Here is a 15,555-nt window from a genome sequence, read left to right on the forward strand (position 1 = left end):
AATGTGATTTTCCTGCTCCAGTTGCCGTTCCCTGGGAAGCTTTGCCACCTCCTGTGTGGCGCCCCGTGGCTCGTGGGTTCTGGGACTCTGGAGGGAATCTGGAGGGGATGGGACAGTGTGGGGAGCTCCTTGGTGTGGAGAGAAGCCTGAGGAGCAAAGAACTGCCTGGGAATCTGAAGGAGGGTCCTGAAGGAACCTCTGGGTGCTGCCCAGGGAGGGGCTGGAGCTGCCACTGCGGCTGCACCGGCAATCTGGAGGGCAGGGAAGGTTCTGGCTGTCCTGAGAGACAGGGCTGTGCCCCCTCAGGTACCCCCTGCCCTGCCCACAGCACATCCCACAGCCCAGAGGGGCTGCCCCATCCCTGGGAGTGCCCAAGGCCAGGGGGGACAGGACTGGCACCAACCTGCTCCATCCCTGCCCTGGGGGGCAACAGGACGGGCTTTGAGGTCCCTCCCAACCCAAACCCATCTGGAATTCTGGGATTTTTAAAATACCCCCACTCTGGGCAGGGCTTTCTTTGTGCCCAGTGGGACCTCTGGGAACTGGGGGCTGATCTGGAGTGGGACAGGCAGAGCTGCACTTGTGGCCCCACCTGTTGTGCTTCCAGAGCTGTGGGAGCCTTGGGGCCACCCAGGCAGGTTGTGCAGCTCACTCTGCACCTCCAGCTGTGCCAGCCAAGCTGGAAATGCCCCCAGAGTGCCATCCCAGGCTGGAGCAGAGCCTGGAGTGCCCAAGGGTGGGTGGAGGCTGGGCTGGTGCCACGGGCACTCAGCTGAGCCCACAAACACAGCCCTGGGTGTCCCTGTGGGAGCAGCAGCACCACAGGAGTCCCTTTGTGCCAGGCTGGGGGCACTGGGGGCACTGGGGGCATGGAGGGCTCCTAACTGGGGCCAGGGAAAACTGGGGGGGACTCACTGCTTAAACCACCTAAAACTGGAGAGGGAGGGACTGGGAGGGACTGGAAGGGAAGGAGGGACAGGGACACACAGGGGGACAGGGCTGGGAAGGGGACAGGGCTGGGAAGGGCACAGGGCTGGGGAGGGAACAGGGACACACAGGGGGACAGGGCTGGGAAGGGGACAGGGACACACAGGGGCACAGGGCTGGGGAGGGAACAGGGACACAGAGGGGGACAGGGACACAGAGGGGGACAGGGACACACAGGGGACAGGGACACAGAGGGGACAGGGACACACAGGGGGACAGGGCTGGGGAGGGGACAGGGACACACAGGGGGACAGGGCTGGGAAGGGGACAGGGACACACAGGGGCACAGGGCTGGGGAGGGAACAGGGACACAGAGGGGGACAGGGCTGGGGAGGGGACAGGGACACAGAGGGGGACAGAGACACACAGGGGACAGGGACACACAGGGGGACAGGGCTGGGGAGGGGACAGGGACACACAGGGGGACAGGGCTGGGAAGGGGACAGGGACACACAAGGGGACAGGGCTGGGGAGGGGACAGGGACACTCAGGGGGACAGGGCTGGGAAGGGGACAGGGACACACAGGGGGACAGGGCTGGGAAAGGATTGGAAGGGAAGGTGGGACAGGGACACACAGGGGGACAGGGCTGGGAAGGGGACAGGGCTAGGGAGGGGACAGGGGGACAGGGACACACAGGGGGACAGGGACACACAGGGGCACAGGGCTGGGGAGGGGACAGGGCTGGGGAGGGGACAGGGACACTCAGGGGGACAGGGCTGGGAAGGGGACAGGGACACTCAGGGGCACAGGGCTGGGAGGGGGACAGGGCTGGGGAGGGGACAGGGATACACAGGGGGACAGGGCTGGGAAGGGGACAGGGACACACAGGGGACAGGGACACACAGGGGGACAGGGACACAGAGGGGGACAGGGACACACAGGGGGACAGGGCTGGGGAGGGGAAGGGGGGAATAGAGTCGGGCTGGGGGGCTCACCTGGAGAAGAGAAGGGTCCAGAGACACCTGAGAGCCCCTTCTGGGGCCTAAAGGGGCTCCAGGAGAGGGACTGGGGACAAGGGATGGAGGGACAGGACAAGGGGAATGGCTTCCCAGTGCCAGAGGATTAGATGGGATATTGGGAAGAAATTCCTGGCTGGGAGGGTGGGCAGGCCCTGGCACAGGTGCCCAGAGAAGCTGTGGCTGCCCCAGCCCTGGGAGTGTCCCAGGCCAGGCTGGACAGGGCTTGGAGCAGCCTGGGCTGGTGGGAGGTGTCCCTGCCCAGGGCAGGGGGTGGCACTGGATGAGCTTTAAGGTCCTCTCAACCCAAACCACCCCATGACCCATGCCCTGTGCCCAGGGAGCTGCTCCTCCTACCCTGGTATGGAGATTTCACCCCCTTTTTTGCTCCTCCCAACTCAATATTGCCACATTATCCTGGAACAATCCCATAGAAATGCTGCCAGGCCACGTTTTCACTGGAATTTCCCTTTTCTCAGTGCCAAAGCTCCAGAGGAAAAGCCTGAGCTGCTCCCATGGGATGGACAGGCCCCCAGAGACCAGGAGGCTTCCAGGAATGGAAGGTGAAGCCCCCTGAGATTCCTGCAGAGAGGGTTGTGAAATCAGGAGCTGCTGCTCTGGAGCTGTCTGGGATCTCTGCCTGGACATTCCCTGGGGGAAAAGCACACTCAGTCTGGGCAGCACTTTCTCTAAATTTCATTTAAAAAGTGTCTGTGGAGGGGAAAAACCACTTCCCTCTTCAATCAAACTGTGGGATATTTTGTGCCTTTTCTTTACTTTCTGTGATACAAAAATTAATGGGGGTCATTCCCACATTTTCCAGCTTTATTCCCAGATTGGAGTGCAATTTTTGCCTGTTTTTAACAGCACAGAGAGGGTCACAGTGTCTCTCCAACCCTCCAACCTCCAACTTTTTGCACCCCTTAAAAAGCCCCAAAGGAAAGTGCAGCTCCTGCAAAGTGGCAAAGCTGAGGAAGGGCCATGTCCTGGCCCTGAGGGGTTCTGGGAGCAGTCAAAGATCCCCCGGTCCCAGCTGAGGCCCCCCAGCCCCCCTGCCTGTCCCTGGGCTCTGGGAGCATCCAGGCCCTGTCCTGGGACCATCCTGCTCTTCCCAAGGGTTCCTGGCAGGTGTCCAGCTGAGATCCAGAGCCTCTCCTGCCTCCACCCACCTGCTGCTCCCTCTCCATCTCCCTGGAGGTTTTCCCTTCAGAAACTGTGGCTGAGTGGGATCTGGAGGCTCAGTGAGGCTGAGGGACATCTCAGGGCTCCACTGAAGGCCACCCAACCAGCTCAGCCCCTGCCTGTGCCCCAGCAGCCCCTTCCCAACCTTCCCAGGGCTCTGCATCCTCACTGGAAAGATCCAGAGATTCCCAGATCAACCACAGAATGGTTGGAAGGGACCTCCAAGCCCATCCAGTCCCATCCTGCCATGGGCAGGGACACCTCCCACCAGCCCAAGGTGCTCCAAGCCCCCTCCAGCTTGGCCCTGGACACTCCCAGGGGGTTCAGGAGCAGGTGGAGGGGCCTGTGCTGGAGCTCTGGGCTGCTCTGGGAGGAGCATTCCCAGCACTCCCCTGGCACCAAACTCTGCTTCCCACACCCTGAATTCCCCAAAGGCTCCTGCCCTTCCACCCAGGGCCATCCCTGGGAGGTTTGGGGTTCCCTGCTCTGTCTCTTCTGAACTCTGCCGTTGTCCAGCCCTCCCCAGAGCTGCTCCCTGAGGTTGTGTCTCTGCTTTTCAGCCTCCCTGAGCACTCAGAAGCCACCAATGGGTTTTACACACCAAGGTGAGTGCAAAACTTGTTACGCTGGAAAATTCAATTCTTCTCCTCGATTTTTTGAGTGAGAAGAGTCTTCTCCTGACCCACCACTGACAGAACTCAGGGCCCTTTCAAAGGGAGGTGGGTCTGCCCCACCTCAGAATGGGCTGAGATCCTCCAGCTGCTCTCCTTGCACAGGGATGGGTTGGTTGGATTGGGGGTTTGCTCAGGAATGTGCTGATCTAAGGAGAAAGGGAGAGAAGATGTCACATTTGGGACAGGAAAACCTCATGTCTGATATTTTTGCTTCTTGGTCTGCTCTTCAACCTGCTGAGCTTCCTCCTGGGGCCCACCAGTGTCCCTCTCTTGCCAGGTCCAGCCTTGACTCCAGGGACAGGCCTGTGGATGAGCTGCTCCATCAGTACAAGTCCTCTCTCTCCTTGGATGATGGAAGGTCTGACCCTGCCCCACCAGGGCCTGGGGTGGAATAAGGACCTTGGTCAGAGGAGAGAGGGAAGGAGAACCCAAACTGGGCCACAAAACAACTGGAAATGGGCCCTCCTGTGTGGCTGAGCAGTGGGAACAGCGCCCTGCCCTTCACTGTTCCCAAACTCCTTCCCAGAGCAGCAGCCTGGGAATTCTGGAGGGATTCACTCACTGAGAGGGTGGGCAGGCCCTGGCAGGGGCTGCCCAGGGTGGGTAGGAGTGCCCAGCCCTGGAGGTGCCCAAGGCAGGACTGGCCGTGGCACTCAGAGCTCTGGGCTGGGGGACAAGGTGGGCATTGGGCACAGGGTGGGCTCCATGGGCTGGGAGGGCTTTGCCAAGGTGGGCATCGGGCACAGGGTGGGCTCCTGGGGCTGGGAGGGCTTTGCCAAGGTGGGCATCGGGCACAGGGTGGGCTCCATGGGCTGGGAGGGCTTTGCCAAGGTGGGCATCGGGCACAGAGTGGGCTCCATGGGCTGGGAGGGCTTTGCCAAGGTGGGCATCGGGCACAGGGTGGGCTCCTGGGGCTGGCAGGGCTTTGCCAAGGTGGGCATCGGGCACAGGCAGGGCTTTGCCAAGGTGGGCATCAGGCACAGGGTGAGCTCCTGGGGCTGGGAGGGCTTTGCCAAGGTGGGCATGGGGCACAGGGTGGGCTCCATAGGCTGGGAGGGCTTTTCCAAGGTGGGCATCAGGCACAGGGTGGGCTTTGCCAAGGTGGGCATCGGGCACAGGGTGGGCTCTGATCTCAGAGGGCTTTTCCAGCCTCAGGGATCCTGGGAGGAGACTGAGCAGAGCCCCAGGGGCAGGAAGGAGTTGCTGCTGTGGGCAGCAAACACTGATCTCCCTGGAGCTGCTCTCCTCGTCTCCTTCTCCATTGGTTTGGGGCCCATGTGGTGGCTCATCAAAGCTCTGGAGGTGGAGTGAATTTCAAGGACAGGGCTTGGAGCACCCTGGGCTGGTGGGAGGTGTCACTGCCCATGGCAGGGGTGGAATGGATGGGCTTTGAGGTCCCTTCCAACCCAATCCAGTCCCTGACTCCATGATTCTATGAAATGATGTCAACTCTCCCAGCTGAGGTGAGGAGGACCTTGAGGTGAGGAAGCTCTCAGGGTGAGGAGGACCTTGAGGTGAGGAGGATCTCAGGGTGAGGAGGATCTCGAGGTGAGAAGGATGTCGAGGTGAGGAGGATCTCAGGGTGAGGAGGATCTCAGGGTGAGGAGAACCTTGAGGTGAGGAGGATCTCAAGGTGAGGAGGATCTCAGGGTGAGGAGGATCTCAGGGTGAGGAGGATCTCGAGGTGAGGAGGATCTCAAGGTGAGGAGGATCTCCAGGTGAGGAGGATCTCAGGGTGAGGAAGATCTCGAGGTGAGAAGGATGTCGAGGTGAGAAGGATCTCAGGGTGAGGAGGATCTCGAGGTGAGGAGGACCTCGAAGTGAGGAGGATCTCGAGGTAAGGAGGATCTTGAGGTGAGAAGGATCTCAGGGTGAGGAGGATGTCGAGGTGAGAAGGATGTCGAGGTGAGGAGGATCTCAGGGTGAGGAGGATCTCAAGATGAGGAGGATCTCAGGGTGAGGAGGACCTTGAGGTGAGAAGGATGTCGAGGTGAGAAGGATCTCAAGATGAGGAGGATCTCGAGGTGAGGAGGATCTCAGGGTGAGGAGGATCTCAGGGTGAGGAGGATCTCAGGGTGAGGAGGACCTCGAGGTGAGGAGGCTCTCAGGGTGAGGAGGACCTCGAGGTGAGGAGGATCTCAGGGTGAGGAGGATCTCAGGGTGAGGAGGATCTCAGGGTGAGGAGAACCTTGAGGTGAGGAGGATCTCAGGGTGAGGAGGATCTCAGGGTGAGGAGAACCTTGAGGTGAGAAGGATCTCAGGGTGAGGAGGATCTCAGGGTGAGGAGGATCTCGAGGTGAGGAGGACCTCGAGGTGAGGAGGATCTCAGGGTGAGGAGGATCTCAGGGTGAGGAGGATCTCGAGGTGAGGAGGATCTCAGGGTGAGGAGGACCTTGAGTTGAGGAGGACCTTGAGATGAGGAGGATCTCGAGGTGAGGAGGATCTCAGGGTGAGGAGGATCTCGAGGTGAGGAGGATCTCGAGGTGAGGAGGATCTCGAGGTGAGGAGGATCTCAGGGTGAGGAGGATCTCAGGGTGAGGAGGATCTCAGGGTGAGGAGGATCTCGAGGTGAGGAGGATCTCAGGGTGAGGAGGATCTCAGGGTGAGGAGGATCTCAGGGTGAGGAGGATCTCAAGGTGAGGAGGATCTCAGGGTGAGGAGGATCTCAGGGTGAGGAGGATCTCAAGGTGAGGAGGATCTCGAGGTGAGGAGGATCTCGAGGTGAGGAGGATCTCAGGGTGAGGAGGACCTTGAGTTGAGGAGGATCTCCAGGCTCCCAGGAACATGGTGTAAATCCCAGGTCCTGGAGCTTCCTGGTGCTGTAGGAATGTCCTCCCCAAAGTTCCCCACATTGTTCCTTGTCCAGGTGCACCACCCTGTGACAGGGCACAAAACTCCTGTCCCAACACATGAGAGTTGATGCCAAGGAACTGTGTGAGTTCCACCACCAAAAGCCTCCTCTCCTCTGGGTTAGAGAGAGTGAAAATGGGGATTTCTGCAGGAAAATCCCTTCTCTGAGCCAATTCCTTTCTCTTTCCTGGGCTGAGGAAACTCCAGTGGGGTTATTCCATCCAAGCTCTACATTCCCTGGCATTTTTGGCAGGTCCAGCTGGCAGCCTGATGTCCCTCCCCCTGCCACTGAGAGAGCCCCTGGGCACACAGAGGACATGGAATATTCCTTCAGAAGGTAGGAATGGGCTGGAGTCAGTGGGGTTTGGAGCAACACTGGGGATGGGCAGGCACAGAAAGAGGTTCCTTCTCCCAACTCTTGTCCCAAGAAAGGGATTTAAATAAACCAGGAGCTCCATCTCCTCTGAAAGGAGCCAAACCTCCCGATTTTCCCTCCTCCTGGTGCTTGTCCTGCTCAGCCAGAGCCTGTTCATTCCCTGGAGGTCAGGTCTGTGCTGGGCTCCAAGGAGAGGAGCAATTCCATGAGTCCTGAGGGCCCAGCCCAGCTCCAGCCCCACTGGAATGACCTGGTGGGAGGACTGGGGTCATCCCTTCTGGCCAAAGAGGGTCTCCTGCTGCCAGCCTGGCGTGCCCACCCACCCCAGCAGGGATTTTCTTCTCTCATGGATCTTTATTTTAGGTTTTCAGGCTCCACCACCAGCCTCACTGAGAGGGGCCAAGGACCTCCTGGCCATGGTGCCCCCCCAGAGCTGCCCAGGGCACAGGAACCCACTGCCCAGGAGCCTGGCATGGTTGGGTAAGGAAGGGGATAATCCCCCCCGCCTGTTCCTGGAGGGTGAGGGATCATTCCTTGTGTGTCTTCCCACACACACAATGTCCATAAAATCTTCTCCCAAGTTTTTTCATAAAATCATGGAATGGTTATGGTTGGAAAAGACCTGTAAGATCACCAAGTCCAACCATCACCCAGCACCACTAACCATGTCCCCAAGTGCCACATCCACACGTTTCCTGAACACTCCCAAGGGATGGGGACTCCACCCCTGCCCTGGGCAGCTGTGCCAGGGCTGGACAACCCTTTCCAGGAAGACATTTTTCCCTGATGTCCAACCTGCCCATCCATTTGTGCAACTTCAGGGCATTTTTGTCCTTGATTCCAGCCCTGCTTCCATTGGGTGAACCTTTTCCTGTGGTGAAAACCTGGGAGAAAACCCTTCCTTAAGAGGAGCCACCAAACCCTATCCAGCTGAACTGCCAGGATTGGCTGAAATCTGGGAGCAGAGCCCGTGTCTAGAGACATGTGCCATGAGAAGCAGGAAAATCTGGCATGGGGTGGCACCTCTGTGGCAACTCTGGGCCTTGTTTTGAGCTTCCCAGTCAGGGCTGGGTGTCCACGTGGAAGGGCTGGGTGTTATTCTTTGCTTTGGTCTGTACATTCCCCGAAATTTGAGGAGTTGGGGCTTTTACTCAAATTCCTCCCAGGTGGTTCAGTGACATCTTCAAATAAATGTGTGTGTGCTGGTTTGAAGGGGAACCAGCAGAGAAATGAACCCAACACAAAAGGGATTATAAATCAGAGTTAGAACTTAATAACAATATTACCATCAATGCAATGGCACAAAGAGAAATTGGGTTTAACCCCCAAGCCCAGCAGTGTAACCCACCCCCTGGGGCACAAACACAGGGGGGTTTGGTGGCCCCTGTGCTGAGCCCCACGTGGTTCCTTCGAGTCCAAAGGAAAAGGAAGAGACAAACCTGTTGGTGCAGATGATGGCACAGTCTGGTGGAGAGTGGGGGGCTCCTCCTGGCCAGGGACTGCTCCTCCTCTGGATCCAATGAGTGGTTCCCCAAGTCCCCAAACCCCAAGATTCCATCCCCTCAGGTTTGGGTGGGAGCCCCCAGTGCCTCCCCCAGGGCAGGGAGTTCCACACTGGGGGATCTGACTCTGGCAGTCAGGGGGGATTTTGGAATGGTTGCTGGCCCATGGGCAGAGCTGAGCCCTCAGGTGGGTGTGGAGGTGCCAAGGAGTCCCTGCAGGGCAGTTCTCCCAGCTCCTCTGCCAGGCTTCTTTCCCAGCCAGCTCCCAGCCTGAGGGCTCAGCTGTGCCCTGGGCAGCTGCTGCCAATGGGCCCTTGGGAACAGTTGCTGGGCAATGGCCCAGAGGGTTTAGAATGCCCAGCTTTGGTCACACCCACACAGGGATAAACTGGTCCCACCTGCTGAACTGGGACAAAGTGTAACCAGAACATTCCTCTCCTCAGGTCCCAGGAGAGCACTGGTGGGAGCAGGGACATGGACATGGGGGTGTCACCCCGTGGGCAGAGTGAAGAATTCCCTGTGAGAAGGCAAGAGAAATAATGGGATGGCTTTTCCTGGGGGGAGAACAGGGGGAATTTCCTGCAGGGGGCTCTGGGGGAGGGATGAGGGTGCTGTGGTTGGGCTGGGAGTGCCCACACCAGGAGCTGAGGAAGGGGCACTGCCAAGGTGGGGCACAGCCAAGGCCATCTCACCCCCTGGGCAGTGAGACTGTAACACAGGAGCACTGGATAACCCATAATAGTCACTACTGAATGCCCAGAATTCCAGTGTCAGGGTTGGGAAGAGGAACCAGGGAACTGATGCCCATGGGAGGGGTAACCAGAGAACTGATACCCATGAAAGGATAACCAGGGAACTGATGCCCATGGGAAGGGTAACCAGGGCACTGATGCCCATGGGAGGGGTAACCAGGGAACTGATGCCCATGGGAAGGGTAACCAGGGAACTGATGCCCATGAAAGGATAACCAGGGAACTGATGCCCATGGGAGGGGTAACCAGGGAACTGATGCCCATGGGAAGGGTAACCAGGGAACTGATGCCCATGAAAGGATAACCAGGGAACTGATGCCCATGGGAGGGGTAACCAGGGAACTGATGCCCATGGGAGGGGTAACCAGAGAACTGATACCCATGAAAGGATAACCAGGGAACTGATGCCCATGGGAGGGGTAACCAGGGCACTGATACCCATGGGAAGGGTAACCAGGGAACTGATACCCATGAAAGGATAACCAGGGAATTGATGCCCATGAAAGGATAACCAGGGCACTGATGCCCATGAAAGGTAACCAGGGCACTGATGCCCATGGGAGGGATAACCAGGGAACTGATGCCCATGGGAGGGGTAACCAGGGAACTGATGCCCATGGGAGGGATAACCAGGGAACTGATGCCCATGGGAAGGGTAACCAGGGAACTGATGCCCATGGGAAGGGTAACCAGGGAACCGATGCCCATGGGAGGGGTAACCAGGGAACTGATGCCCATGAAAGGATAACCAGGGCACTGATGCCCATGGGAAGGGTAACCAGGGAACTGATGCCCATGAAAGGATAACCAGGGAACTGATGCCCATGGGAGGGGTAATGAGGGAACTGATGCCCATGGGAGGGGTAATGAAGGAACTGATGCCCATGGGAGGGGTAACCAGGGAACTGATGCCCATGGGAGGGGTAACCAGGGAACTGATACCCATGAAAGGATAACCAGGGCACTGATGCCCATGGGAAGGGTAACCAGGGAACTGATGCCCATGAAAGGATAACCAGGGAACTGATACCCATGGGAAGGGTAACCAGGGCACTGATGCCCATGGGAGGGGTAACCAGGGAACTGATGCCCATCAGGAGCTTTATCTTTCTTTCCAGCCCTATTTTTTGAACAGATCTGGGTTTCCATCTTGGTTTTTTCCCATCTCTTTGGGTTATTTGAGGCCATGAGCTCGTGGTGAACACGGTGGTGGTGCTGGGTTGGTGGTTGCACTTCATGATCTTGGAGGGCTTTTCCAACCTGAAGAATTCCATGATTCTGTGGGACATATTCCCACACAGGGATACCACAGCTTTCCTGAGGCTGCATCTCCATCCCCCAGGAATTCTGTGCCCAGTGGTGCCTCTGCCCACTCTAAAGCTCTCCTGTCTTGGCAGGTCCAGCTCTGGCCCTGCAGGAAGCACCATCCCTGCTCCAGAGGCCCCACCTGCAGAGGAGTCTGAGCCCCAGTGGGACAGGTACAGAGCTGGGGACCAGGACAGGACCTCCCACCCCTGGAGGTCTCCAGAGCCACCACAAACACTCAGTTCTTGGCTCAGTGAAATCAGAAACCAACACAAACAGTGCCAGTGCCACCTGTGCCCCCCAGCACCGACCCCCAGGGACCTCACCCAGCAATTGGTGCAGCTCAGCAGCACAAGGACATGGAGCTGCTGGAATGAATCCAGAGGAGGCCACGGAGATGCTCCAGGGCTGAAGCCAGGCTGGGAGAGCTGGGGGGGGTCACCTGGAGAAGAGAAGGCTCCAGGGACACCTGAGAGCCCCTGCCAGGGCCTGAAGGAGCTCCAGGAGAGCTGGAGAGGGACTGGGGACAAGGGATGGAGGGACAGGACACTGGGAATGGCTTCCCACTGCCAGAGGTCAGGGATAGGTGGGATACTGGGGAGGAACTCGTGGTCATGAGCATGGTGAGGGACTGGAATGAATTTCCCAGAGCAGCTGTGGCTGCCCCATCCCTGGGAGTGTCCCAGGCCAGGTTGGACAGGGCTTGGAGCAGCCTGGGCTGGTGGGAGGTGTCCCTGCCCATGGCAGGGGGATGGAAGTGGATGGGCTTTAAGGTCTTCCCAACCCAAACCATCCCAGGATTCTGTGATTCCATAACTGGTTTCCCTGCAGTTCCTCCCTCAGTGCCCAGGCCCAGCCCCACGGGCTGCAGTTGGTAACACCTCTTTGCTCTGCTCCAGGATCACTCCAACCTACAAGGACCAAACCATCCCCATCCCAGATGGTCACCAGGAGAGCCAGGGGGTCTGGAGGCACAGTGAGCCTGGCATGGTGCCAGCCAGGTACAGTGGGAATATCCCTGTGCTCCTGCCACCCAGGGCTTCCAAACCACCATCCTTGGCCATTCCTGCTCCTTGAGGCACACCTGGCTGGAGTCCTGGGCCCAGAAAATTGGCCTAATCCAATGATAGTCACCAAAGGAAGATGGGAGGGAATCCTTCCCTGGGAGGGTGGGCAGGCCCTGGCACCAGTTGGGCAGAGGAGCTGTGGCTGCCCCATCCCTGGGAGTGCCCAAGGCCAGGCTGGAGCAGGTGGAAGGTGTCCCTGCCCATGGCAGAGGGCAGGGATTGAATGAGCTTTAAGGCCCTTCCAGCCCTACCCCTTTTGGCATTCCATGTTTCTGGTAACACTGAGGTGTCCCAGGTTCTCCATCATCCCTGTAGGACAGGGCAGATCCATCCCCAGCAGCCCCTGAGCTGTCCCAGGTTCTCCATCGTCCCTGTAGGACGGGGCAGATCCATCCCCAGCAGCCCCTGAGCTGTCCCAGGTTCTCCATCATCGCTGTAGGACAGGGCAGATCCATCCCCAGCAGCCCCTGAGCTGTCCCAGGTTCTCCATCATCCCTGTAGGACAGGGCAGATCCATCCCCAGCAGCCCCTGAGCTGTCCCAGGTTCTCCATCGTCCCTGTAGGACAGGGCAGATCCATCCCCAGCAGCCCCTGAGCTGTCCCAGGTTCTCATCATCCCTGTAGGACAGGGCAGATCCATCCCCAGCAGCCCCTGAGCTGTCCCAGGTTCTCCATCGTCCCTGTAGGACAGGGCAGATCCATCCCCAGCAGCCCCTGAGCTGTCCCAGGTTCTCATCATCCCTGTAGGACAGGGCAGATCCATCCCCAGCAGCCCCTGAGCTGTCCCAGGTTCTCATCATCCCTGTAGGACAGGGCAGATCCATCCCCAGCAGCCCCTGAGCTGTCCCAGGTTCTCCATCATCCCTGTAGGACAGGGCAGATCCATCCCCAGCAGCCCCTGAGCTGTCCCAGGTTCTCCATCGTCCCTGTAGGACAGGGCAGATCCATCCCCAGCAGCCCCTGAGCTGTCCCAGGTTCTCCATCGTCCCTGTAGGACAGGGCAGATCCATCCCCAGCAGCCCCTGAGCTGTCCCAGGTTCTCCATCATCCCTGTAGGACAGGGCAGATCCATCCCCAGCAGCCCCTGAGCTGTCCCAGGTTCTCCATCGTCCCTGTAGGACAGGGCAGATCCATCCCCAGCAGACCTTGAGCACCTGAGTGTGCTCCTCAGAGCAAAGACAGTCTTGGCCTTGTGCTCCAACAAGTTTTAGTTCCTCAGCAGGTCTGAGTTCAGCTCCAGAGAGGAAGTTCTGGGCACCCAGGACCCCCAGCCCTTCTTTGGGGCACCTCCCAGCCACAGGATCCCAGCCTATGTGGACAGCCAAGTGTTCAGCACCAGCAGGTGAAGGTTGGGGGGTGAAGGGTTTGGGTGAAGGGTGAGGGTGAAGGGTTGGGGGCTGAAGGGTTTGGGTGAAGGGTTTGGGTGAAGGGTTTGGGGGGTGAAGGGTTTGGGTGAAGGGTGAGGGTGAAGGGTGAGGGTGAAGGATTGGGGGGTGAAGGGTTTGGGTGAAGGGTTGGGGGGTGAAGGGTTGGGGGGGTGAAGGGTGAGGGTGAAGGGTTGGGGGGTGAAGGGTTTGGGGGGTGAAGGGTTGGGGGGTGAAGGGTGAGGGTGAAGGGTTGGGGGGTGAAGGGTTTGGGGGGTGAAGGGTTGGGGGGTGAAGGGTGAGGGTGAAGGGTTGGGGGGTGAAGGGTTTGGGGGGTGAAGGGTGGGGGTGAAGGGTTTGGGGGGTGAAGGGTGGGGGTGAAGGGTTGGGGGGTGAAGGGTTTAGGAGGACAGACAGCAGAGCTGCTGGCATGGAGGGGTGTGCCAGACTGTGCCCCGGGCTGTGCCATCGCTGTGCCAAGGAGTGAGAACAGGGGTTTGTTCCCAGAGGGAGGAATGTTTTAAACCCTCCTGGGGTCTGGGCTGGCCCAGGATTGTGCCCCTGGGGCAAAGGGCAACACGAGGAGCTTTGGGGAGGACATTCCTGCCCAGCAGCTCTTGAGATGCTCCTCAGCTCAGCTGGGGGGGTTGAGGGCATCATTTCCCAGAACCCCAGAATGTTTGGGTTGGGAAGGACCTGGAAGCCCATCCTGCCATGGGTAGGGACACCTTCCACCTGCTCCAGCCTGGCCTTGGATGGGGCAGCCACAGCTCCTCTGCCCAACCTGTGCCAGGGCCTGCCCACCTTCCCAGAGGGGGATTTCTCCCCACTCTCCCATCTGAGTGTGACCATTTGGAAAAAAGTTGGGCTCAAAAGCTCCCAGTTGGAGGCATTTGCAGACTAAGACTAGGACAAAATGGGCCTAAAATGGCCCCAGGACTTGACCTGTCCTGCCCAGCCTGTTGTCCCCTCCTGGCACCGTGTGACACCAGAGTGTCCCTGCAGTCCAGGACCCTCCTCCCCTTGGGCTTACACCACACCCCAAAGTCCTGCCTGGCCCCAAGCAGGAGGTTTCTCTTTTATTTTTCTTTTTCTTCCCCAATTTTTCTCCTTTTCTCCCTCTGAGGAGCTCGGCCTGTCCCTCCCTCCCCTCGCCCACCTGGATTGGCAGCAGGGCTTGAGTTTTACAGCTTTGATCAGGGCCCAAGTGCTGAGGGACAACCCAAACAATCTGGGGCTCCTGCAGGAAACAATGACCAGGAGCCTGAGCTGTGCCCACAGGTTAAGGCCAGTCCTCCAGGGAGTTCTGCCTTGGAAAAGGGCTGGCAGCAGGATGTGCCAGCTGGGCACAGATATGGGGGTGCAGTGGTGGGTTTGGTATCTCTGGGAAAGGCACCAATATTGGATATATCCATTGGATAAATCCCAGTGCTCAGGTGTTGGGCTTGGAGCTGCTCTTCTGGCCACGGGATTGGGGGTGTTGGCAGCAGGATGTGCCAGCTGGGCACAGGTGTAGGGACGCAGTGGTGGGTTTGGTATCTCTGGGAAAGGAATTAATATTGGATATATCCATTGGATAAATCCCAGTCCTCAGGTGTTGGGCTTGGAGCTGCTCTCCTGGCCACGGGATTGGGGGTGTTGGCAGCAGGATGTGCCAGCTGGGCAGCTGGGCACAGGTGTAGGGATACAGTGGGGGTTTGGGGAGTGCTGGGAAAGGAATTAATATTGGATATATCCATTGGATAAATCCCAGTGCTCAGGTGTTGGGCTTGGAGCTGCTCTCCTGGCCACGGGATTCGGGGTGTTGGCAGCAGGATGTGCCAGCTGGGCAGCTGGGCACAGGTGTAGGGACACAGTGGGGGTTTGGTATCTCTGGGAAAGGCACCAATATTGGATATATCCATTGGCCATATCCCAGTGCTGGGTTTGGAGCTGCTCTGGTGGGCATGGAATGAGGGGTGTGGAACACACACATGGCCAGGGCAAAGGGGGAATGAATGATGGAATTGTGGGATCCTTCTGGCTGGAAAACACCTCTGAGATCAACAGTCCCCTCCCACCATGGTAGTCGTGGTGTCCCCAAGTGCCACATCCACACGTTTTCTGGACACTTCCAGGAGTGCTGACTCCCCTCACTGCCCAGGGCAGTGACAGAGGCACGGTGGTGCCCACCCAGAGGGCATTCCAGGGGCATTCCAGGGGCTCCTGCTGCCCTGTGCTCAGGGCTTTGTGCCCCCTCCCCAGGCCCAGCCCGGATGCCCAGGGCAGAGTCTCTGCCGGGAGCAGCAGCCCCAGGAGCGGCCGAGCCGGCGGTGCCAGGGGGCACGGGGAGTTCACCCCCCTGGCTGGGCAGTGAGTCAGGGGCACCCAGACCCCAAATACCAAACCCCACCCCACTGCCCCTCAGTTCAGGGGCTGGGTGTCCCCTCTCCCTGGGCGTCCCCACTCCCTGGGTGTTCCTGTCCCCTGGGTGTCCCCATCCTCTGGGGGTGTCCCTACTCAATCCCTGGGTGTCCCCTCTCCCTGGGTGTCCCCTCT

At 58.9% G+C, this 15,555-nt stretch overlaps 1 protein-coding gene across 5 annotated transcripts in view; it reads left to right on the plus strand.

Moving 5' to 3' along the window:
- The window catches only part of ZNF185 (zinc finger protein 185 with LIM domain), a 72,373-nt gene that overhangs the window by 37,503 nt on the left and 19,315 nt on the right, over positions 1-15,555 (plus strand). For 2 of the 5 annotated variants that reach the window (XM_071569227.1, XM_071569229.1), the window contains exons 13-22: positions 2,425-2,508; positions 3,688-3,732; positions 4,079-4,159; positions 6,905-6,988; positions 7,391-7,507; positions 8,973-9,056; positions 10,679-10,759; positions 11,486-11,587; positions 12,873-12,995; positions 15,262-15,369. In XM_071569227.1, coding sequence (XP_071425328.1) covers positions 2,425-2,508; positions 3,688-3,732; positions 4,079-4,159; positions 6,905-6,988; positions 7,391-7,507; positions 8,973-9,056; positions 10,679-10,759; positions 11,486-11,587; positions 12,873-12,995; positions 15,262-15,369 — 909 coding nt within the window. The remainder of the gene's footprint in view (positions 1-2,424; positions 2,509-3,687; positions 3,733-4,078; positions 4,160-6,904; positions 6,989-7,390; positions 7,508-8,972; positions 9,057-10,678; positions 10,760-11,485; positions 11,588-12,872; positions 12,996-15,261; positions 15,370-15,555) is intronic. The other 3 variants (XM_071569228.1, XM_071569230.1, XM_071569231.1) reach the window with 3 other exon arrangements.

Source organism: Pithys albifrons, chromosome 14, assembly GCF_047495875.1.
Source record: "Pithys albifrons albifrons isolate INPA30051 chromosome 14, PitAlb_v1, whole genome shotgun sequence".
NCBI lineage: Eukaryota > Metazoa > Chordata > Aves > Passeriformes > Thamnophilidae > Pithys > Pithys albifrons.